The sequence below is a fragment of the Sorex fumeus genome, unplaced genomic scaffold (assembly GCF_029834395.1).
Source record: "Sorex fumeus unplaced genomic scaffold, SorFum_2.1 ptg000098l, whole genome shotgun sequence".
In the NCBI taxonomy this organism is placed as follows: Eukaryota; Metazoa; Chordata; class Mammalia; order Eulipotyphla; family Soricidae; genus Sorex; species Sorex fumeus.
The window spans coordinates 87,807,928-87,833,226 of NW_026606155.1; the positions used below are offsets into that span (position 1 = coordinate 87,807,928).

A 25,299-nucleotide genomic window follows, 5' to 3' on the forward strand; every position below is an offset into this window, starting at 1 on the left:
GGGGCAACTGGTGACCTCGTTAGGGCGTGGAGGACGGACCAGAACGCCCCTCTTCCCATGAGGTTTTAGTCGCCCCCACACCCCCGGCTCATACCTGCTGTCCACAAGGCTCCCATGTGGCCGCCATCTTTCTTTCCAGAGGGAGGAGGGCGGAAGGGAGCAACACCCTTTCCCCTCTGGGCAGAAATGATTGCCTGGATTAACGCATAGTCCTTTCACTTTTCTGCTCCAAGCTGCCGGGTTCTGCATTAAGTCCTTGTGCTTCTGGGACTGTGGCCGTGCTGGGGAGCCGCTCGTGGGGGGCAACTGTTGACCTCGGTAGGGCGTGAAGGACGGACCGGAATGCCCCCCTTCTCGTGAAGTTTTAGTCGCCCCCCACACCCCCGGCTCATACCTGCTGTCCACAAGGCTCCCATGCGGCCGCCATCCTTCTTTCCAGAGAAGAGAGGGCGAATGGGGCAACACCCTTTCCCCTCTGGGCAGAAATGATGGCCTGGGTTAACTCATCGTCCGTTCACTTTTCTGCTCTAAGCTGCTGGTTTCTGCATTAAGTCCTTGTGTTTCTGGGGCTGTGGCCATGCTCCAAACTTAACTCTGATTTTCAGGGAGAAAGATTGGGTGGTTTACTTCTCATTGATCACTTTGTATATAGAGAGAAAAAGTCCTCGTTCCCGCATACTCGAGCTGTGTTTGTAGAGGCTTCTGGTCACCAGGGTTCCATCTGGGGGAGGCGAGATGCGGCGCCTACTCCATCTGGAACTTGCCGGTGCTCTCGGCTCTTTTTGGAACCTGTTTTTTCTTTTTTCTTTTCCTCCGGGATCCCACACCCTCCATGTGTTCCTTCTCTTATTCTGAACGCTTCAAAACGATACCATTTGTTCTTATATTAAGAAGGAACAGGTATGTTGCAGAAAGCTAGAACTGCTGTTACCTGGAAGTAGTTGAGATCCTTAGCCATCCTGGGAGGGCAGGGCGCTGGGTCAGGATTGCCCCAGAGCCTAGCATGGTGCTCTACATACAGATCTTGAATGGAGGAAGGAGTGGGGCCCATTTTTCCTCTTTTATGATGACTTTTGCTAGTGCACCATTCTTGGCAAAATCCCCCCTCTGGCAGGAAAGCTGCCAGGGCTGGGCTGACGGCGTCCTGGCCTCCTTTGACTCCCAGCTCTCACCGTCTGGGCTGGGCCATGGGTCACACAGTTAATGGACCCACTACGAGCCAGCTCTTCTGTCAGCACCACATGGATAATCTGGGCTGACATTCTGCTCTCTTGATTTCTCAGATCTGAGTTTCCACAAGACTGGCAACTCATTAGAGCCACTCAATGTGGTTAAGAGGTCCTCCACACATCACATGGCCCGTCACAGCTTGGCTTCTCTGGGAAGCAGAGGCTGGAGAGGAAATGGCTGGGAAACCTGGGGTGCCAGGTTGTGCCCATGAAGGCAGAGGAAGCCTCCCTATTCCAACCACTGTGTATTCTGACAACACAGCAAGAGTCTGGAACTTGGTAAGAGAAGAGCCCAAGACACTGAACTGGTAGTTTAAAGTAAGACAAAGGAGGACCAGAGTGATAGTACAGCAGGTAGGGCATTTACTTTGCATGCAGTCAACCTGGGTTTGATCTCCAGCATCCCATATGGTCCCTCAAGTACCGCCAGGAGTAATTCCTGAATGCAGAGCCAGGAGTATCCCCTGAGCATCGCTGGGTGTGACACAAAGAGGATGACTGAGACCCTCTGCTAACATGTAGAGCTGAATGAAAAAAATTTGTTCCCCTGTGGTGAGGGCTTAAGAAAGAAGTGAGACTAGAATACTAAGGGGTGGGAAGAAAGTAGAAAGCTCTCAACTTTTCCAAGATGCTCTTAAGCTGTGGTAGAGGATGATAGGCTCCCATAAGTGTGTCCAGAGGTAGCTTTGGCAGCTTTGGCTAAATATGGATCCCAGAAATTAACAAAGCTTGGCAAAGAGAAAATGATCCAGAGGTTCTTTGGGTATATAGGCCAAGGTGGAATGATCTTAAGATCCATTCAGGTGACCTGAAAGGACATAAAGGGGAGGCTGAGGGTGGCTAAGGCCCTGCTCCCTGCTAAGGAGCACAGGAGAGTGTTCGAGGGCAGCTTCCTAGTGAGACCCCAGAAATCCAGCAGAGCAAGTGGTATGCTGGGGAGGGATGTGAACACTGCTCAGACTGCCTGCTACCTGGGGACGGTATGATTTTAGGGCCTTACCCCTCAGGGACCGGGTAGCTGACATCCTCTGAATCATGAGTCAGAAGATCCAAAAAGATCATCGCTCACAGGGTCATATCCCCACAACTCTTGCTGCCGTGCTCTCACCTGATTTCCCACCTTTTTGGAATCCAGCCTTAGCAGCTTTTCATGGTAGCACACAGGCCACTGCGAACCCACAAAGGCTCTCCAGGTCTGGGCTGGAGACACTTTGCAATCTGGGGTAAATGATTTGACTGACTCTGGGACTTACTTTACTTGTGTGGGGATTGGGTGTTGTAACTGTGGATGCGCATCTGTGGGTGAAATTACATGACATGTGTGAAGCCTCAGTGTAGTGCTCAGTAAATACCAGCTGGTTCAGGGACTGAGCTTAGCACAGGGCCTGGCACCAGCAGCCAGCTACTCAGAAAACGCGCATGTCTCTGCCTCTTTCTCCTCTTCCTCTATTTACTTCTGCTTTTTAACTTTTCACCTTTACATACTCTCCTGTTCTCCTCAGGCACATACTGGCCTAACTCAAAACCAATAAACAGAATTCTTTTTTAAGTTTTTAGGCCATACCTGGCAATCTTCAGGGGTGCTCAGGAATCACTCCTGGTAGTGCTCAAGGCACATAAGGGGTGTTCGGGATCGAACCCAAGTCCGCTGTGTGAAAGGCAAGTGCCCTACCTGCTGTATTAACTCTCCAGCCCATGAACAAAATACAGTCTACTTTCTCTCTTCCTACACCTCTCTCTCTCTCTCTCTCTCTCTCTCTGGAAGATGAAGAGATCTTGGGGCAACTGGTCTTCCATAAGAAGAGATAGTCTGTATCAAATTAAAACAAAGTAGTACAAAAAAAAGCCCCTCTAAAAATAGTTCATCATTTGATTTGGGGCTGGAGCGATAGTACAGCGGGTAGGGCATTTGCCTTACACTCAGCTGACCCGGGTTTGATCCCTAGCATTCCATATGGTCCCCCAAGTACCACCAGGAGTAATTCCTGAGCACAGAGCCAGGAGTAACCCCTGTGCATCACCGGGTGTGACTCAAAAAGCAAAATAAAACAAAATTTAAAATAGTGCATCATTCCAGTGAGTGGATACAGACATCATGTGAGGACATGTAGCTTCTGGTGTCATGGGATCTTCTATGATGGTCCAGAGCCAGTGGAAAGATTCCTATCAAGACAGTAGAGTCTTTGTAAGGTAATGGCACTTTGAAAATGCTCAAAATTCTGCTGAGCCAGGAGGAATGAAATGTATCAGTGAAAGGGACCCAGGCTCGTCAAAGGAAGAGACAGTCAATGTTTGATTCTTTCCAAAAGTCCCCTCATATGACCAGAAGGCACAGTAGCTCTGAGTAGCAGAGTGAGTGGTGAGAGGTGCTGAGCACTGTTGGGATGCTCTACCCGGGGGCCTCAAGGATCCACTGAGGAGAGAAAAGAATCCAAGCTTGGATCTGGCAAGAAAACCAGTGTTTCTCTGGGGTCCACAGTGATGTTTTTGAAGGAGACAGACAAGAATATATGGTAATGGAGGAGCAGGGAGAGCCTGAGGCAGGAAGGTTTCTGCAGTCTCACATCTCAGTAGGATGCCAAAGAATGCAGCCTCACAGGGAGCAGAGCAGAGAAGACCCGAAGTTAAAGAAACTGCAGCTAGCTGGGAATCTGGGCAGGTAGAGGTCAGAAACAAAGCATTGACAAACCATTAATTCAGTCCCTCATTAAACTGCTGCAAGTATTTATTGAAGCATCCAGCATATTCTTGGCTCTGAGGTTGAGTTATGGGGTATTAGAGTGATGAGTGAGATAGAATCGACATCCTCTTGGAACATACTCACACACACATTTTATCTTGGGAAGTAAGAAAGTGTGTGGTAGTGCAGGGCATCTGGAGGCACATAGAACGGACACCCTTCTTTCCCCCATTAACTCTAGAGGCTGGAGAAGACTTGGTGGAAAAAGTAATAGTGAGGAAGACTTGGCTAGTAGAAAAATGTGGAGAAGTGAAGAAAAGGCAAAGAAACATTCTGAGCAGGGGAACTACATAGGTGATAGTTAAAACCGAAGGAAGGATGCGTGTTGAGAAAGCCATGACAATGCATGTCTGGGCCACAGCATGGAGCAGCGGGGTCAGGGGAGGTAAAACTGGAGACGGGGAATGGATGATAAGGGACTTGTCCCTCTATCTGCTCAGAACATCACTGTCTTTGTCAGTGCCCTATGTCTGTAGAGATGCCCATGATGACAGAACAGCACAAGGCCTGGAAGGGCCCCTATCTGTCTCTAAACTGTTGTGATTCAGGCTCTTCTTAACCAGTATAGTGTGGCCAAGACTGTCTCCTGGCCAAGACCAGGTCTCAGCAGGACAGTTTAGCTAAGACCTGGCTCTGGTCTGCAGCCCTAACACCACTGTATCAGCTCTATTGACTCCAACCGGACAACTATGGGTAAATCATTTCAATTCTCCAAGTGCCTTCATTTTATTTTTTAAAAGTTAATTAATTTTTTAAATTGAATTCCAGTGAGATACACAGTTACTAAGTGACTCATGGTTGGGTTTCAGTCATATAATGTTCCAACACCTATCTCTTCTTGAGGTGACTTTTTGACTTCTGAAAATTGATGGGCCACACTGGATGAGCTCTGCTAGGAGCCTGCCTATCAGATCTAATAATGTGATTTGAGGAGATGACACCAAAGTACAGGGGCCCAGTTGGTCCCTGACTTTTAAAATTTTGGTTTGTGGGCTGCACTGATGCATGCTGGGGTTGCTCCTGGTGATGTTCAACAAGTCTGACATGCTGGGTTCTGAACCCAGGCTCATGAATGCATAGCATGTACTCCAGCCTCGGACCCACCTGGCCCCGGGCCCTCCTTGAGGCTAGACTCTGAATCTGAGAAACACTTCAGAGCTTCAGACCCATTGACCAACCCTCTCTGCCACTTGTGCTTTGAATATGGACTTACCCGCTGCTTATCTGGGTCCACAAAGCGGATCCCAAAGTAGTCTTTCTCAAGCAGGTTCAGGTGGTGGCAAAGGAGGTCAAACAGGTACTGGCCTTTGGCATCTCTCTGCAAAGAAAAAAAGCTGGAGTAAGAAATGAGAGGGCTTCTGTAGTGTGAATTTGTTCTGATGGTCATAAAAAACTGTTGGTCACTGTTGTCTGATAAAATGAAAGGGACACATAGCAGAACTATGCAGTCAGGTTGGGAGTCCTTGGGCAGGACATCTCAGGAAGCTGTAGAATCAAGAAGTGGTTCTAGAATGCAATAAATCATAAAACTAAAATATGTTTTAAAGACAAAATATCTGTTGCCAGCTCAGGACCAAGAACAAAACCAGCCTGGCCATTTTCACAGGCAAGAACGATGCCCTGATAAGACTGAGAGAATGATGGGGCCACTAGAGGTCAAAGTTCTTCTTTTTGACAACTCTCCTAGCAATATAACTCTTGACACAAACGTAGGAAGCTTGAAAAAAGAAAACACCCTATATGCCAGCACTGATATGTTTGTACCCCTACTTTTTTTCTAAAAAAATTTTAATTTTATTGAATCACCATGAGATAGTTACAAGCTTTCATGTTTAGGTTATAATCACCCAATGATCAAACACCCATTCCTCCACCAGTGCACATACCCACCACCAATATCCCCGGTATGCCCCCCCTTTTCCCAACCTCCCCCTGCCTCCATGGCAGACATGATTCCCCATAATCTCTCTCTACTTTTGGTTTGGTCCTTTGTCTACTTTCTGCACACAACTCCCATTCCGACTGATTTCTCCAGCCATCTTTTTCTTAGTGATTCCTTCTCTATTCAAGCTGCCTTCTCCCCTTTGCTCATGAGGCAGGCTTCCAGCTATGGAACAATCTATCTGTCCTGTGTATCTACTATCCTTAGGTGTCAGCCTCATGTTATGTTGCTTTATACTCCACAAATGAGTGCAGTCCTTCTATGTCTGTCCCTCTCTTTCTGACTCATTTCACTTAACGTGATACTCTCCATGTCTATGCATTTATAAGCAAAGTTCATGACTTCATCTCTCCTGACATCTGCATAGTATTCCATTGTGTAGATGTACCAAAGTTTCTTTAACCAGTCAACTGTTCCAGGGCACTTGGGTTGTTTCCAGATTTTGGCTATTGTGAACAGTGCTGCCATGAACATATAGGTACAGATGTCATTTCTACTGTGCTTTTTTGCATCCTCAGGATATATTCCCAGAAGTGGTATTATGGGGTCTCATGGAAGCTCAATGTCTAGTTTTTGAAGGACTGTCCATATTGTTTTCCAGAAAGGCTGGAGTAGTGGGCATTCCTACCAACAGTGAAAGAGTGTCCCTTCTTCCCCGTATCCAAGCCAGCGCTGGTTGCTTTTGTTCTTTTGGGTGTGTGCTGGTCTCTGTGGTGTGAGATGATACCTCATTGTTGTTTTGATTTGCATCTCCCTGATGGCTAGCAATGTGGAACATTTTTTTCATGTGCATTTTGGCCATTTGTATTTCTTTTTTGAGGAAACTTCTGTTCATTTCTTCTCCCCATTTTTTGGTAGGGTTAGAGGTTTTCTTTTTGTACAATTCTACTAGTGTCTTGTATATCTTGGATATTAATCCCTTATCAGATGGGTATTGGGTAAATATTTTTTCCCATTCTGTGGGCTCTTTCTATATTTTGGTAACTGTTTCTTTTTAAGTGCAGAAGCTTCTTAGTTTGATGTAGTCCCATTTGTTTATGTTTGCTTCCCCTTGCATGGTCAGTGCTGTTTCATCCTTAAAGATGTTTTTAGCTTCAATGTCGTGGAGAGTTCTTCCTACACTTTCCTCTAAATACCTTATGGATTCACGTCTGATATTGAGGTCTTTAATCTATTTTGATCTGACTTTTGTGCCTGGCATTAGACAGAGGTCAGAGTTCATTTTTTTGCAGGTAGCTCTCCAGTTTTCCCAGCACCACTTGTTGAAGAGGCTTTCCTTCTTCCACTTCACATTTCTTGCTCCTTTGTCAAAGATTAAGTGGTCATATATTTGGGGTTCCGTGATAGAATATTCAACTCTATTCCATTGGTCTGCAGGTCTGTTTCTAGCCCAGTACCTTGCTGTCTTAATTACTACTGCTTTGTAGTACAGTTTGAAGTTGGGGAGGGTGATGCCACCCATCTTCTTTTCCCCAAGGATTGTTTAAGCTATTCGTGGGGGTTTATTGTTCCATATGAATTTCAGGAGTGTTTTGTCTATTTCTTTGAAAAATTTCATGGGTATCCTGATAGGGACCGCATTGAATATGCATAGTGCTTTGGGCAGTATTGCCATTTTGATAATGTTAATCCTCCCTATCCATGAGCAGGGGATGTGTCTCCATTTCCTAGTGTCCTCTTTTATTTCTTGAAGTAGTGTTTTGTAATTTTCCTTGTATAGGTACGTCACCTCTTTGGTTAAGCTGATTCCGAGGTTGCACCCTTACCTTGATCACACAGTAACTTTCTTGCTGGGGGATGGATCTTCCCAAGTGCTGAAGGACCCGGGGGCTACCCATGGCAATTCTTAGCCAATCAAGCCAGACAGCTGAACCCAAGGATGTGATGCTATTTAAGCCATGGAGGCTGGGGGAAACCAGGGCCACACCTGGCAATGCTCTGAGGACCTTGTTGTGCTGGGGATCAGACCACATCCCACCCACTCTGACCTTTGTGCTATCTCTCTGGCCCCATAATCACTTTCCTTTGCTTCATGACTCTTTCTCTCTCTGGAGAAGTGAGCATGTATTATTCCTTAATAAAATTATTTTGCTTTTCTGCTTGTCTTGTCCTGAAATTCCATATTTCACCACATTATCATGGTCACACTTTCATGCACATACACAAGTATTCAAAGCACCCTAAATGTTGCATCAGAGACAATGTAGTAATAAATGATTTTTAGGTTTATCTGCTTTATTTTTTTCTAAAGTACCACATAATGATCAGACCCTATTTTTTTCTTCAAGAATCTATGGCATAAAATCTATTACAAGTATCGGTGAAATGCAATTCTTTACTATGATGAATGACAAGAACTCTGAGTAGAGGCTGGACTAACTTTTTCTCTTCCTGAGAAGAATATAATCATGCCTCACATTGAAATCCATGGCTCCTAAAAAGATACACTTGCAGGTCATGCAGATCAAGTTCTCACAGAGTTCTCATGGAGAAGGACCTTGTGCCCACTTTTCTAGTCTTGATTGTTCCAGAGACACACTCACAGCTGACATAATTATATATGTCAAATTATGACACATTAGAGACCTCGGATGTAAAGCCAGTTGGTTAAAAATTCAATGATCTGGGCCTACAACTGGCACCTAAAATCTCAAGATGAGGTTGGAAGAACATTTGCTATCTGAAGTGTGTGCAAAGGTCCGGAGGACCTAGGCCTTCTGTGGAGTCTGATGTTAATTTCTAGCTCCTGTTGGAATCGAGCTGAATCCTCCTGACACCTGCTGGTACCCCCAAATTGCCCTGCAATGTGGGGAAGTCTCTGCACATACTCACACTGGGTTCAGGAGCCTCTTCAACAGCTAACTCTGTCCCTCAGTTCCCCTCCACAGGAGCAAGACTCTCAGCTTCTTGTGCCTCCTTAGTGTAGTATGTGTGGGGTGGATTGAGGCCACACTCAGTGGTGTTTTGGAATTACTTCTGCTTCTGTGCTTGGGGTACCATGCTATGCCAGGGATCTAACCCAGACCTCCTATGTGCAAAGCAGTTGCTCAGCCCTCTGTGTGTTCTCTCTCTGACCCATAAAATGGTCTTTTGTACAAAGGCAAGTCTACATACATATACTTCGCCTCTTTTAAATATACATTAGAAGTATTTTTATACTATATATAAAAATAGATATTTTTATATATATATACCCTCCTCCCCCCACTTAAGGAATCTCACAAATCCTTCTATATGGTATACATGGATATGCTTCACAATTTTGGGGTCACACCTGGCGGTGCTCATGGATCACTCCTGGGGGTGCTCAGGGGACTTTATGGGGTGCCGAGGCTCAAACTCAGGTTGGCTATGTGCAACGCAAGTACTATCACTCTGGTCCCATGCCTCATATTTTGGTTGTTGCTGTTGTTTTGGGGCCCACCTGCCGTTGTTCAGGGGTTACTACTGGCTCTATACTCAGGAATTTCTCCTCATGGTGCTTGGAGGGCCATATGGGGTGCCAGGGATTAAATGAGGGTCAGCCCTGGGCAAGGCAAGCACCTTACCTGCTGTACTATCTCCAGCCCTGTCTTCACAATTTTTAACTGTTGCAAAGGGAGACCTTTAGCTATGACACCATTCCTGTTTGACATCAGTAGTGGCTTCCCTTTGCTCTCAAAACAAAATCCAACCTTCACCATGGGTTCCTTGGTCCTACCCAGCCTGGCTCCTTTATCGTGTTAATTTGCTTAATTATTGTCTGTTACCTCTCTGTTACAGTTTTCATGAAGGCAGTTTTAGGGGACTAACTGCTAGGACTGTTGCCTAAAACTAAGCACAGGGCTTGGAGTATTGCAGGTAGGTCCTTAGTAATATTTTTAAAAACAGAATTGAATGAATAGAAGGCAAAAGATTGGCTAAAAGTTTTCACAAAAATAGATAGGAAATGAGGCCACTTTTAAACTCAGAACCTCCCCATCAGTATTTGGAATGAGCCAGGAGGAGAATGACTTGTAGAAATCAGTCAGAGTATCTGGAACTCTGCCAGAGAGTCACCCTACCCAAGATATCAAATATCTCAACAAATGCCTTAAGAATCTTCTCCTTGTGAATTGGAAAATAAGTGAGTAAGTGGCTCAACGGAGGAAGGCAACATCACCTTGGAGCCTCCTTTCCCTCCTTGCTGGCCCCACACTCCTCACAAGATAACTTACTCCCCTGAAACAGGCCCTGTATGCAGATCCTGTAGTCTCCACCAGAAAAAACTGGAGACAGACCTTGTTAAGAACCATACTGAGTCTACCAGGACCTCGAACCAGGCCTATTTGTTTTGTTTTGTTAAGGTAAATACTGTCTACTAGTTCCTTACTGATGCTCCAGTGTGGGAAGACTTAAATTCCTTTTTAAGGTTCTTCTGGGAGCAGAGAATGTATGTTTAACTCTACCCCAAGCTGCATGTCCTGTACTATTCTTAAAGCAACTGAAACAGAACATTAAGGAGCAGCTACACAGTGTGATTATTTTTCTACACACATATACATTTTGCTTTGCACAAAGCTGGCTACTCCACTGTGATCAGCTATAGTGAGTTCCAATGACTGAATGAGAATATGCCACAGCCATATTAGAAGGAGCCTGGGGTAGACATAGAAAATATGCTTCTATAATAGAAATCATGTGAGCTTTTAATAAGGATCATATCTTCCATGAAAACTCATTCTCATGGTCTGGCAGCTCACATTTACTTGTAGGGATCTAAGCTGGTAAGAGTCTTAACTTCAATTGACCCAACTTCAGAATTCTCCCCCTACCTTCCAGGAAGGAAAAAGCAGGACCAGGGGCTAGGGAGATAGTACAGGAGTTAAGACCCTGCACCTGGTTCAATCCTTATGGCTCTGGAACCCCTCCAGGAATGACCCCTAAACACAGCCAGGATTAAGTCATGAGCATTGATGGATGTGATCTCCAAACAAATGATGAACAATCGAACAAGCAAAAAGCAGACTTTATCCAAATGTAGTTATTTAAAAAAATTACTATACATTCCCTAATTTTATACAAAAGAATTTTTCTTGTGATTACTCAGCATCTGGTGAAACTCCTGCTCCCCACCATGGAATTCTAGTTCCTTCAGATTCCCACTGGTGGTGGCAAAGAGATGCAGTGTTTTGAGCTACAAACTTATTGTGAGATCAACCAAGAGAAGTATCGTCTTTCACTGATTTTCCAAAGTTAGAGGAAGGGAAGTGACGGGGATGGGAGAGATCCTGCACATACTGAAATGCCATGAAGTTTAAATTCCCAGCAGAAGTACAAGCAACACTGTGGCGCCTTGTGCAGGGAATTGTCACCTGCCCCCTGCTCCTGCAGGACTCAGGCCTATGGTCACCTTCAGCTGAATGTTCCTTCCTGGGGTGCTCTACCAACAAGCCATTGGTGAGGGCAAGATTTTAAACTTCCTTATCTCATGGATCGATCTGTACCTCCAAAGGCTGAGTCCCAGGACCCTTTCTATGGGGTCTCCTTCCTCTAAGTCTGGGGTTTTTGGGAATGACCTCTGGTAGTCAGGCTTTTTGGTGGTATGATCAAGTCCAGAGTATTCTCTCTCTTTCTCTTTGCATCTGCAGTGGACCTGGTGTATTCTGAATGTCATGCCATTTATGACAGGCAGAAATAGCCACAAGCTGACAGGTGATTACTGTTCAGTCACAAAATCAGGGCTTCATGCCTGAGCACATTTATCTTCAGGACTTGTGAGCTAAAGCAGTGCACTCAAATCCAGATAACTCCCGATGTGATGCTCTTCCCAAGGCATTATTGGGCTAGAAGAATTTATTAAGTATTTATAACAAATAGAGTTAGGGGCAGAGAGATCATACACCAGACCATATGTACATTTGCCTGGCAAGTAGATGACCAGGTTTGGTTCCTGGCACCCCATATCGTCCTCTGAGTGCCACCGGGATGATCCCTGAGCACAGAGCCAGAACTAAGCCCTGAGCACTGCCAGGTATGGTCCCAAACCAAAACTAAATACATTCATTTTTTACGAACCACACATATCTGAAAACAATAGCACAGGTAAGTGCAACTCATTTATATCAGTTTCATAAACTTTTTGATTTCTCCTGCAGGCTCCCTGCTGGTCTGTAGGGAAGGAACTGAGGTAACCAAACAGTAAGCAAGCTTGGGCCAGTGACCTACAGTATTCAAGGTTAATTGCATTTTCTTCCACATAATAACTACCCTTGGGCAGGAGAGAAGCTTTATTTTATTTCAGCCTGCAGTTAGCAGGGACCCTGGCATGGTGCACCCTGACTGGAGAGGGTAACCTGTAGAAAGCCCCTCTCCCCCAGTTATTAAGTCTCTCCCTCCCTCCCTCCCTCCCTCCCTCCCTCCCTCCCTCCCTCCCTCCCTCCCTCCGTCCCTTCTTCCCTCCCTCCCTCCCTTCTTCCCTCCCTCCCTCCCTCCCTTCTTCCCTCCCTCCCTCCCTTTCTTCCTCCCTTCCCCTTCCTTCCTTCCTTCCTTCCTTCCTTCCTTCCTTCCTTCCTCCCTGTCCTTCCTCCCTGTCCTTCCTCCCTGTCCTTCCTCCCTCCCTCCCTCCCTTCCTTCCTTCCTTCCTTCCTTCCTTCCTTCCTGTCCTCCCTCCCTCCCTCCCTCCCTTCCTTCCTTCCTTCCTTCCTTCCTTCCTTCCTTCCTTCCTTCCTTCCTTCCTACCCCTCCTCCCCCCCTTTTTTTGCTTTTCGGGTCACACCAGGTGATGTGTAACAGGGGTTACTCCTGGCTCTGCACTCAGGAATTACCTCTTGCGGTGCTCAGGGAACCATATGGGACACTGGGAACTGAACCTGAGCCGGCTGCGTGAAAGGTAAATGCCCTACCTGCTGTGCTATCGCTCCAGCCTCTCCTCCTTTTTTAATGTAGGAATACTGCTATTTATTTAGCCATTGATTAAACTAATTGAACTGTGCATGAACTCCACATTACTTTTTTTTAAGTTAAATTTTTTTAAATTGAACATTCGTGAGATAGACCATTACAAAACTGTCCATAATTGGGTTTCAGTCATACAATGACCCAGCACCTATCTCTTCACCAGTGTACATCTCCCACCACCAATATCCCCTGTTTTCCTCTTACGATCCCCTAACACCCCACTCCCCACCCACCCCCAGTCTCCCTCTATGGGAGGCACTTTCCTTCTTGTTCTCTCTCTCCTTTTCCTTTTGCGCATTATAGTTTGCAATATAAGTGCTAAGAGGTCATGGTGTTTGTTCAGGGCATTCAGTATTTTTGTTGAGATGGTAAGGTTGGAGTTTCTTTTCAATTGGGTGGCAGCTTTAGGGTGTGGACGTGACTGCCGAGGCTTCTGGAAGTACAGGAAGGTAGGGGAAGGTAGGCAATCTTGACCCCAAGAAAGCCTGGAGATTTCAGTCACAAAATCCGCATACTCGAATTTTCAGCAGATTACATCTTGGTGAGGTCCATCCTGAGATGGTGGAGTCAGGCTGGGGTATGGCAGTGATTTTGGATTGTGGAAACAAGCAGCTGCTGGGGGCTTTACTTGGGCGGGCCTCAGGCTAGCCTATCCCCCTCCGATTTCCCCCCATCTGTTCAGTCATACATGGGTCATGCAAGATTAAAAGGTAAAGGTAAAGGCCCTCCCGTTGATCGTCGATTTGCTCGAGCGGGCCCAGTAACGTCTCCATTGGAGACTTTGTTGTTACTGTGTCTGGCATATCGAATACTCTCGGTAGCTTGCCGGGCTCTCCGAGAGGGGCGGAGGAATCGAACTCGGGTCGGCCATGTTGGCCGCTTGTAAGGCGAACACCCTACCTGCTGTGCTATCGCTCCTTTTGATCTCCTTCAAAGATTTATTTGATCTCCTTCAAAGATCTCCTTCAAGATTTATTTATGGGTCTCTGAAGCAAGACCAATAGGTTCCTCCCTTCTTCTTCTCTCCCTCCCTCCCTCCCTCCCTCCCTCCCTCCCTCCCTCCCTCCCTCTCTCCCTCCTCTCACTCTTTCTTTCTTTCTTGGCACACCTGGCTATGCTCAGGGTTACTCCTGCCTCTGTACTCAAGAATTACTCCTGGTGGTCTCAGAGACCTTATGGGAATGAACCCAGATTGGCTATATGCAAGGGAAGCGGTACTATCTCTCTGGCCTCTTGTTAGGTCTGTCATAGTTAATCCAGTGTTCCTGGATAGCTTGTGGGTTTTAAACACAACTATAGAGTCTTGAAAAAGACAGGAAGAACAATGATGACCTTCTTAGATCATGGGCCCTTTGATGTAAAATAATAGGATCAGGCTGTGGTCTCCCAAGAAGACAGAGGTGGGAGGGAGCAGCAGCGGAGAGCAGTAGCAGCTGTTTGTAGGCACAAGCTCCAGGGGTGCAGATGGCTAAGCTCAGGCTTGGTTACCTGGAGGAAGCAAGAGCTGAACAAGTGGTCCTGAGACCTGACAGGAAGGACTTGGCTCCAGAGTGGGGATGGCCCAGCCCTACGCTAGCTTCATTCTGCACTGAAATTCCTTCTTCATTCCTTCCTTTGCAATGTCCTCTACGGGCATGTGTGTTACTGTGTAAAGCACTTTAGCTCATTCCTTTGTCTCCTCAGGGTTGTGGCAAGAGTAAGCTGAGCTTCCAAGTGTGAATCAATTACTGGAGAGCAGTGAGATAGCCTGTGTTCACAGCTCTGGGTGGCAGAGGGAGGAGGAGGGTCACTCCTGCTAGCAGCAAGGGGGCCCCAGGATTTCTTAACCTCAGCACCTCCCATGCGACTTTACATTTTCTTTGAAGGAAGGGAACCCCTGCAGAGCTCCTGGCCCAGGAGCCCACTTTTCTTGCTTAGTTGTAAACCAACAAAATCTGTTCCAGGAACAGCTGAGGTTGCAGGTCAGCAAAGCAGCCAGCTCACTTTGGGGGAAGATGGGGACGTTCATTCCGGGAGAGGGCGGTGACAGCCACACTGCCTTATGGAGGAAGGTCGCCCCGAATGCAGCTGGGCCATGCTCTGCCCAAACGTCCCTGCTGCTCCACACTCTCAGAGGAGGCAGCAGCTGGGTTGGGAAGGGTGGGACACCTGGTATCCTTATAGGGCCAGATGACCTTGTGGCTCCTAGGGCAAAGATCAGGTCCCAGCGTCAGAGTTTAGAGCTGGTGATAGGAGTGGTACTTGCCCAGACTCCTGCAGTTTGGCTCTCATGCAATCCTTTGTAAATGGAGCAACTTCTTGTCCTGGCTAACATTTCTCACTCAGAGGCCATATGTCCCTTGACCCCAGGAGACACTAGGAAGAGGGAGGGGGTGTCCACAGGTGAAAATCATGTAAATCAGTGAGGGGCACAACACGAGGGGTCCATCCAATAGGAAGGAGGGGGGGACACACAAGCAGGAAACAGGTGGGAAGGTTGGAGAAACAATGCTCTAAAACACCCTATTCTACATGGCGGCAGAAAGAAGAGGGTTGATTCACCTGCTGGCAACTCTACCTGTGGGTTCAGGTGCTGGGTGCCTCAGGAGTCCCATTACAGGTCTTGCTCTCGTCAGAGAACCAGAGCCACTCTGCATCACGTGACTCAGCATGTAAAGGACTTGCAGGGGGTAGGAGCACACAGTTGGGAGTGTGGAGGTCATGTATATGCCGGGGGCAGTGCTGAGAGTTTGGTCAACACAGAAGACCCAGACCAGACTCAACACAGGCAACAAAGACCCTCTGAGTGGAATCTGCTTCAAATCTGTTGTTGTGTTACATGTGAGAACAGAGCAGGGCGAGGGAGAGGTCAGACTCACTGAGACAGCAGTGAGGATGCCGGGAGAGTCCAGGCGTTTTTATTTCTGTGTAGACTTCTGGTACCCACTGAAGTTTCTAGGGGGAAAAATAACCTATGCTGGAGTTTTTTTGCTGTAGAAAAGCAAGTCCTTCTCTCTTCCTATGGCGAGGCTGCTGTTAAGAAAGGTGGCTCTGAAAATCGGCGCTGCTGCTTGCTGCTGACTGATTGCATTTTGGTTGTATTTTTCCAACGACTGCTGAATATCTCAGTGGACAGCCAGGCCACAGCTGCAGAATCACTGAAGACTCAGCCAAGCTTGTTAGAAAAAAGCCTCATTATTGTGTATTTGTGTGAATCTTATATTCTTATTTTCATTCTCTCTCTCTCTCTCTCTCTCTCTCTCTCTCTCTCTCTCAGATACAACTATGACTCTCATACCTTGCTCCAGATAATTTGGAAAGAAAGTCCGGAATTTGGGGCTAAACAGACTACCTTCGGGAGCAAGGCTTCCTCTGGGTTCAACACCATGAATGGTTTGACAAGTCACTTTATTGCTGGGTTGAGAATTTCTGGGGATCAGGAAGTCATCTGGGTGATAGGGGTCAGAATATGGCAAGCTTGTCATCCTCACTGGTTCTCCTGGCCATGTGGCTATTCTTTCCTTGTCCTCCTCCTAGTAGAAAACGTTTATTCGCCCACTCCAATGAATACAGCATTGGCTGTATACAATGTATACAATGAATACAGTCAACACTGTATTCATTGGGCACTTGCATAAATGCATGGGGTCAGATTTCTGAGTCATGGCACAGACAGTCACTGGTAGGTTGCCAGGCTTTGCCATGCCTGCAAGATACTCTCAGTAGCTTGCTGGGCTCTCTGAGAGGAGTAAAGGAACTGAAGTCAGAGGAATCGAAGTCCGGTTGGCCTGGTCGGGCCTCGTGCAAGGCAAACGCCCTATAGCACAGCGGGTAGGGCATTTGCCTTGCGCGCAGCCAGCCCGGCCGAGCTGGGTTCGATTCCTCTGCCCCTCTTGGAGAGCCCGGCAAGCTACCGAGAGTATCTCGCCCGCGTGGCAAAGCCTGGCAAGCTACCCGTGATGTATTCAATATGCCAAACATAGTAACAACAAGTCTCAAAAAAAATGGAGATGTTACTGGGCCCACTTGAGCAAATCGATGAACAATGAGAGGACAGGACAGGACAGGCACAAACAGTCTCCTTTCAACACTTCATGTCCCCTAAGAGCTGAGTTGGAGGCAAAGAGAGCAAGGGCTCTGGGAAACAATGGCACAGAATGAACATCAGGGACAGGGTGCCACTTTGTATCTTGTGACCTTAGACCCGTCCCTGAATCTAACTGAATTTCCTTTGTAATACAGGCTTAAAATAATACCTCTTCTAGATTACTGGGAGGCTCAAGACAAGGGACAGAATATGCATGAAAATTCTATGTATTTTTCTTACCCACTTTCCTTCCTCTAGTGACCTCCTCTCCCTTCAGCTGAATGGTCATGAATGTGACAGCCTTTGTTAATGAGTCTGGGCCCTCCTGAACCGGTAGTCAGTTCATCCTGGACAAGAATACGTGGGAAGGCCCCAGCTAATATTTCCTCCTTGTGAAGTGTCCCTAAGCTTATATATGGCACAGCCAACCATTTGGGAAACTTGTCCCACAGGACAACATCTCTATGTCCAAAGTCTTTCCTCCAGACTCAACTGAAAGAGTAGCAAAAAATACCAAATGCTGGTCTTCTGGTCAAGCCCTCAGAGTGGTGGCATGTCGTTGAGTGCCACGGGTGACAAAGACAGTACTCCTGTGGCATTCCCTTCACACTGCGGAAAGAGGAGCTGGCTGGGGTGGGGAATGGGGAACGACAACACAACAACAGACATTAGGCCTTTGATTACCTTTGCATTGCTATTTGAAATAAAAAAGAAAAAAGTATTCAACAAAATGCATTTCATTTCATTGACCTGGAACCTCAATGCCTCTTAAAAATGAATTGGCTCTCTGGCTTTAAAGCTATTGGAACTTTCAATCAGCCTAACCAATGGCTGAATAAATAGCAATACTCCTACATAAAAAAAAAAAAAGCTATTGGAACTAACTGTAGCTTCCGACTCTTTTCCCCAGAATCCTCAGGTGACTGAGCCCAGTCAGCAGGCAAGGGGTGAGGGGTATACAAGAAATGCCCCCATCTTTCTGGTTGGTGTCCTGGCTCCAAGAACACCAGTCATTCACAGCTGCTGGTGTCTACCTAGTGAATAACCTGTTCCTTCTGAACATTTTTGTTCCTTCTTCTGAAAAGAGCCATTCAGCAAAACAGGCAGAATTCTGCAGTTGGACTCCAGGGCCCAATTCTTGATCTGTGGTCCCATGGGTGGCATAGAGTCACCATTATGAATGCTGCCTTTCTCAGCATTAATTACAAACACCCACACTGGAACCATGGTACTTGGTTCCAGGAGAGGAGAGAGGCCACCCAACAGATGGTGGTGACAGTGATACACTGAATAAATGCTGAGACCTGCGAAAGCACGACAAACCCCAAAACTCCCAACAGTACTATCCCAGTGATGCAGAGAAAGAGACGAGGGATACAAAGGAGGATACAGAGGGCTAGCACATCAAAAGTAGATTTTTTTTTTAATAAACTGTAAATTTGGAGCCATTCTACCACCTGAATGAGTGCTTTTCAGGTTTGCCCCAGCCAGGAATTCCGTAGACATTCTTAGACAGATAACTGGGTCCTTTTCTGGAGTTTCTGGTTCAGAGGGTCTGAAGTGGAACCTAAGAATCTGCCTTATATTCAGGATCCCAGGTGATGCTGAGGCTGATTGTCTAAGGCTCGGTGGAGATAAACCCTTCTTGGCACCCTGTGGTCATGGGAGTCAAAGATTTCCAGGGATGTAGGAGCTCTTTGAACCCCGCCTCAGCCCTGCTGTCTGTATACTTATCACTTTCATGCTACCTTCCTGTTTCCACAAAGTTAAGTTTGAAGAGTCCCATCCTCAGAGCATCCAGCTTGTGAGTTAATACTACAGAGCAACTCAGATCCTTCCTTTCAAATTGTCTTTCATGAGAGTGAGCAACCACTTCATTCTGGCTGCTTGGTTCAAGTCCTAATTGTCATTTCCTTCTGGTAGCAGAAGGTAGCTCAAGAGCCACTGCATTTTTGCATGAACTAGATCATCTGAAAACAAAGGTGGCAGTGCTATCAAACCTGATTCAGAGAAAGAGCTTTCTTTCTCACCGTGTTCTGCTAGCAGTGACAATCTGTTCCAGAACATTCCCTCTTCTGGCCTCTAGGGTCTCCTAAAACCTGTGCTGGGAGCTACCTCTGACCTCTGCCTGCTGCTGCTTCTTCCCTACGGTGACGCCCTTTATGCTTCTTAGACTTGCACTTCTATGATCAGTCTTCTCCTTTCTCTCTCTCTCTCTTCCTGGGAGAGCATCTAACTGTCCCTCCACAGTGGGTATAGGATACAGGTTCTGAGAATGCTGCTCTTTGTCAGTGAGGCAAATCTTCTGTGTTCATCTTTGAGCAGGGAGGTTGGGGCAGGAAGGAATGCATAGGAGTCAGGAGGGGCAATTCTGAGTGTGATCTTTTGGGCAAGTCAATCCCTCCCTGAGCTTTCCTCTCTATAAATGATCTCAAGAACCCAAGTGTCTGATTCTGTTATTTTTGACCATGGCAATGATGCTGAAGGTCCATCTTCTCTTAAATGAGGATTAAGAACATTTTTTAAAAAAGTGTAATCAAGTAGCTTTACAAGGTACATGTTTATTAAGACATTTATTGCTAGTTTAATTAATTGAAAGCTCTCAGGGCCATTACTCAAAGTAAATGGGAACACTAACTAAATAGAATCCATTCTATTCTAGTAATAGTCTCTAGTAGTCTGAAACAGTAGAGACCATTATATGAAACTATTATTCTGCCACAAGCCTAGTCATTTTATATTCCACTATGAGTGATGGAAAAATTCTATTAGATCATCTATTGCTTCTATGAGGATTTTTGTAGAATTTTCTCAGAACAAATCATGAAGCCATACCTCTCCCTTTGTCTTCCTCAAGTTCAGTTTCCTATACCAGGGAAGACCCATACAGGTGGTAATGGGTCTCCTGAATTTCTTTATGGGAGGGGCTTTGGTTGGGGGTGACAGTCTGGTTGGGTGGGTGTGAGGAATAAAGTTCTATTTACATGTATATAATAAGATTGAAATACTTTACTTTTTACTCTCCAATTGTTCAGGATAAAATAGACAGGAAAGGAGAAACATGGGAAGGGGGTAATAAAGAGAACCTGTAGCCTCATCCTGTCACTGGGATCCAGTGGTTACACTGGGTCAAATTGATGCAGAGGCACTGCCTCTGACTAGGTCAAGGTCAAGGTATGCTTTCACCTTGTGTAATCTCTGAACTTGTGAGTTACCTGAAGGGTCTCCCAGAAGTAATACTACAGTGACTCAGCAACAACATGTCCCCTTTGGGACTAAAAATAATTCTTGGGTTTGGTGTGTGTGTGGGGGGGAGGGGATTGGGGAAGGGAGGAAAGTTTGGGCCATGCCTGGCATTGCTCAAGGGTTATTCCTGACTCTGCACTCAGAGATCACTCCTGGAAGGTCTTGGGGGACCCTATGTGGGGCCTGTATTCAAGTCCAAAGCAGAGTGTAACTTACTCCAGAAATTCTGTTCAGGATTGGTGTCCCAGGGCCTGCCCATTGTCCAGTTTGATGATTCTAACTCCACCGGCGGAATGGGATAAGGGGCTTCTAGTCTAAATACCCTTGGTCATCAGAAAGGTGCTTGTAGTATAGTCTGGCTCAAAATCACTACTTAGACCACAGCACATATAGTTAAGCTCCCAGAACGGTCTCTAGTTGGAACACTGCCATTGAAAAATGAATTAGAAGTTCAATACTGGAAAAAACCAAATCATTACATTTGCTTAGCTATTTTGATGTGACTCTTATAGCCAAGCCTTTTTAGGAGTTGATGTTGGAAAACATTTCCACACTTTCAGACTCATGTGGAATAAAGTCTAGGATTTTTAAAAAAATTCTGGGAATTTTTGAATGCCTTGGCCACCTCTCTAGGAATTTCTCCTTTCCCTCACAGTTTTTCCAATACTTTGTTTGTCCTTCTAAAATATGTCCTGATACCTGTCCAAGGGACCAGGATCTTGATGGAGAGGTTATCAGCAAAAGGATTTACCATTTGCTACTGCTCAGGCTGCCCAGAAAGTCACTTTATAGCACTTAGCATGCAGGTGTCTATGAGGAATGTTTTCAGGATCAGTGTCCACAGGAAGGAGTGGAAGAAGCTGAGTGGGCACAGGGAGGATCTGACTCATGAAACAGGCCTTGTGTTCACTTTGCAGAACCCTGGGGAACTCTGAAGCTAGAATGGCCCTTCAGAGTTGTTTCAGGTTGAACCAAAGAGTCAGGTGTTCTATACTCCTGTCTCAAGTATTCACTGCATTTGAATCACTGACAACAGCTCTCCAAGTGAGAGCTTGGTGGAACAGAGTCTATTATATCACTATGGATACAATCTGAATCATCACTATGACGTCATTAAATTTTTTTACTATTATTTATTAAATTTTTCCTCCATTGAATCACAGTGAGATACACAGTTACAAGGTTGCTCACGATTGAGTATTAGTTATATAAAGTTTCAATACTTGTCCCTTCACCCTACATTTCCCACCAACAATGTCCCCAATTTCCCTACTGCCCCCCTTCCCCCCTCAGGCCTGCTTCTGTGGTAGGTACTTTTCTTCTCTCTCTCTTCCTCTCTGGTTTTTTGATTTGCATCAAAAATCAGTCTAATACCTTTAAATTTAATGAGAGCAAAAATTGCATGAGAGAGGGGCAGGAGTGAGTAGGGCATTTGTCTGGCACAAGGCTGACCCAGGTTCAGATCTTCAGCATTCCACATAGCCCCGAGCAACGCCAGGAGTAATTTCTGAGTGTATAGCTAGGAGTAACCCCTGAGCATCACCTGCGCTGGTCCAAAAACAAACAAACAAACAAACAAACAAACAACAAAATTCAACGGAATAAGGGAAGTTTCTGTTAACCTATTTAACAAAAAAGAAATAACATGTCTGAGATTCATATAATCAGAATGAGAGACTCAGACCCAGGCCTGCCTGGCTCCAAAGTTCAGCATCTTTCCATTATGCTAAAATGCCATCTGTTCATTTTCTCATAAGGTCCCTGTAGAACTAATCTACAACTCCATCCTTCTAGACAGCTTTGGGTTGGAAATATAATCCTCTGAATATGTCTAAAAGTGTAGACCATCTCTTAATATTTTCTGAATTCTTTGGCTCGCTTAGACTATGGTATTATTGCCTGTTTCAATCAGAAATTCACTCTCTTCAGAAAAGCACCTAGTATAGATGCTGAATTTCTCCATGAGAATACCAAAGTGGGCAATCCTCAAAGGCTGGCAGGGAACCAATAACTCAGTCAACAATATTTGGAGATAATGAAGAAAATAACAGCATTTAAAGACTTTTTTTATTTTTTATTTTCAATTAAAAAGAAATTAAAATAAAAGAAATTAGGACACTTCTAAATTTCTAAATCCTGGACACTAGAGATCATTAGGCAGTTAAATAAAAATTCTTTCACTGAGGAGGGAAGGCAGGAGCCAGGGGAAACATGAAAGGTGGTATGTACTCTTCTATAGCCCAAAGGTGATAATCAATCTTGTTCTTTCTCCACACATTCTAGATATCCCTAACCTTCACCATACTATGCACAGAGAGTCATCAGCTCATGACAAGAAAATCAGCTGCATCAACAAAATGGTGCATCACTGCCAGCTTCTTTGGCCCTATGAGATAGTCTCCCCAGGTGGCATCTCCCATGTTGTTCTCTGGGGTGCTGTTTAATTTCATCAAAGATGCTCACTTGGGCTGGGGGGTGGGAGGCACAAGGAAGACAGCGGGGAAGGAAAGGAAAAAGTATGCTCACTTAGAAAAGCATGTGGCATCAGACTGTGTAACTGTAGCCAATGCAACAGTCAATGGGATAATATACCAAGTATCCTCAAGTCTTACCTGCATGATCAGAATTATTCTGAGGCCCTTTTGTTTAGAATTATTCTCTGTGCTCAGGGAGACTCCAGCTTAGCTGGGATGATTCACTTAAGCTTTCTATTAACCAGAGGGTGAACCTTATTTTGCGCGAGGGGGGGGGGGGGGCTCTCTCAAAATAACAATGGGATGATATATGTCACAAGAGAGTCCTATAATCTCTAGGGATGTGCTAATGGGAATGAGAAAATCATGGGAATGAGACAATCAGAAAGACCTCAAAAGGAAGTTATTTACAAACTGAGCCTTTAAGATTGCACAGAGTGATATATGATAATGGGACTGGGCAGGGCATCTTATGTGGGAGCCGAACTCAAGGTCCTTTGATTTATCTCTCTGACCACAGAGGTTTTTTTTTTGGGGGGGGTAGGGGTGGAGGGATGAGGTTTTGGGGGCCATACCTGGCAGTGCTCAGGGGCTGTTCATGGTTCTACACTCAGGAGTGACCCCTGGTGGTGCTCAAGGCACTGTATGTGGCACTAGGGATTCAATTGGGGTCAACTGCATTGCAAGGTAAGCACTTTAAATAACCTGGTCTCCCTTTACTATCTACTTGACTCCAAAAAAATTTTTTTTTAAGTGCCCAATATTAAGAGAGGTTTGAATGAGAAATAGGTATGGAGAATAATACCTCCAGTTTGGCAAGGAGACTGGGAGAAAAAGGTTGAAAACTATCAGTAAATTGAGCATTATTACAATGACTTTGGTGAATGGGTCATTAATTCTTTTAAGGTTCTATCTAGTGAATTAAGGAAATAATTAAAATTTCTTGGATCAGTCAGTACACTGATTTATTTTTAGAGCATATTGTTTTGGCAAATCTTGTCTTTCAAAAAAAGATACTTGCTAGAATACATTTCCTTGTAAATCCAAGGTTGAATTCATTTATCAAAGCATAGAAATCAGCCAGGGAAATGTGACTGAGTGGTAAGCATATGCCTTGCATGAGTGAGGTCTTGGGTCCAATGCATGACAGTACACACACACACACACACACACACACACACACACACACACACTCATGAAACAAAAACTCCAAGAGAAATGTTCTTTCTATAAGGAATGAAGTGATAGTACAGTGGGTAGGATGCTTACCTGACATGGGGCCAACCTGGATTCAATACCTGGCACCACATATGGTTCCCCAGGACAAGTTAGCAATAATCTCTGAGTTCAGAGTCAGAAGCCCTGAGCACCATTTGGTCTGACCCCAAAACAAAACAAAAAAGAAATAGTTTCTAGAGAGATACACACATTTCTTTAGAGCAAGTTTTAGTTGCTCTCCTCTGAGCTTCTATAGTATTCTGGACTGTCCCTTCCTGCTCTTTGTTATAGTTGTCACTGTCAATGTCCTCCCGTTGTTCATCGATTTGCTCGAGTGGGCCCAGTAACGTCTCCATCATGAGACTTGTTGTTACTGTGTTTGGCATATCAAATACATCACAGGTAGCTTGCCAGGCTCTGCCGGGCGGGCGAGACACTCTTGGTAGCTTGCTGGGCTCTCTGAGAGGGGCGGAGGAATCGAACCCAGGTCGGCTATGTTGGCTGCGTGCAAGGCAAATGCCCTACTGCTGTGCTATCTATATTAATTTATCACAAAAGACTGGGTAGGTGAAACAAAAATTTGCCTTACTCCTTTTGGTATGCCTAATCCTTGAAACATAGAGCATACTCTTTTTTTTGTTTCTAACCAGTTTATTGTTTATTTTTTTAATTAACAATATTTGTTAGTGCCTGCCTTAGAGGCAGACTTGAGGGTGGGGGATGGGGAGGTGATGGGAGGGAAACCGGGGTCGCTGGTGTTGGGAAAAGTACACTAGTGGAGGGATGGGTGTTAGAACACTGTATGATTGAGACCTAATTATGAAAAACTTTGTAAGGGTCTACCTCATAGTGATTCAATTAAAAAAAATATTTTTTTAATGCTGACTACAACAATAATGAACAACAACAAAATCTTGATTTTTAAATACTTTTTAATTCCAATATTATGGGTGTGTTATCTAATCAAGTTCAACTCTAGAATCATATTGATGGTTTTGTTTTTTTTCTACGCTAAAATAAATAATTTAAAAGGAAATAATGTAAATGAAAAATAAAATAATTTTTTAATAGAATCACAGTGAGATACATAGTTACAAAGTTGTTCATGATTGGGTGTCAGTTATATAATGTTCCAACACCTATTGCTTCACCAGTATACAGTTTTCACCACCAATGTCCCCATTTTCCCTTCCCCATCCCCCTTCCTGCCTCAACAGCAGATCTCTCTCTCTCTCTCTCTCTCTCTCCCTCCCTCCTTTTCAGCCTTATGTGAAGTTGGACTGAATAAAGGTGGTAGCAATAAAGGCACTAAAGTCTATCTAACAAGTTCCATTCCAAGTGCCTTTCCAAGTGCCTTGTTCCTAGACTGACCAGCAGAACTGAAACCCAAACAGGTTGCTGGGCCCCCTTAGTGTCAGTCTGTGGGTCACTTTCACACTACAGAAAAAGCAATTTGGGTTACAGGG

At 45.3% G+C, this 25,299-nt stretch overlaps 1 protein-coding gene across 3 annotated transcripts in view; it reads right to left on the bottom strand.

Annotated features, from left to right (window-relative positions):
- The window catches only part of FRMD5 (FERM domain containing 5), a 399,821-nt gene that overhangs the window by 49,689 nt on the left and 324,833 nt on the right, over positions 1 to 25,299 (bottom strand). For all 3 annotated transcript variants that reach the window (XM_056133346.1, XM_056133347.1, XM_056133345.1), the window contains exon 2: positions 5,183 to 5,287. In XM_056133346.1, the coding sequence (XP_055989321.1) occupies positions 5,183 to 5,287 (105 nt within the window). The remainder of the gene's footprint in view (positions 1 to 5,182; positions 5,288 to 25,299) is intronic.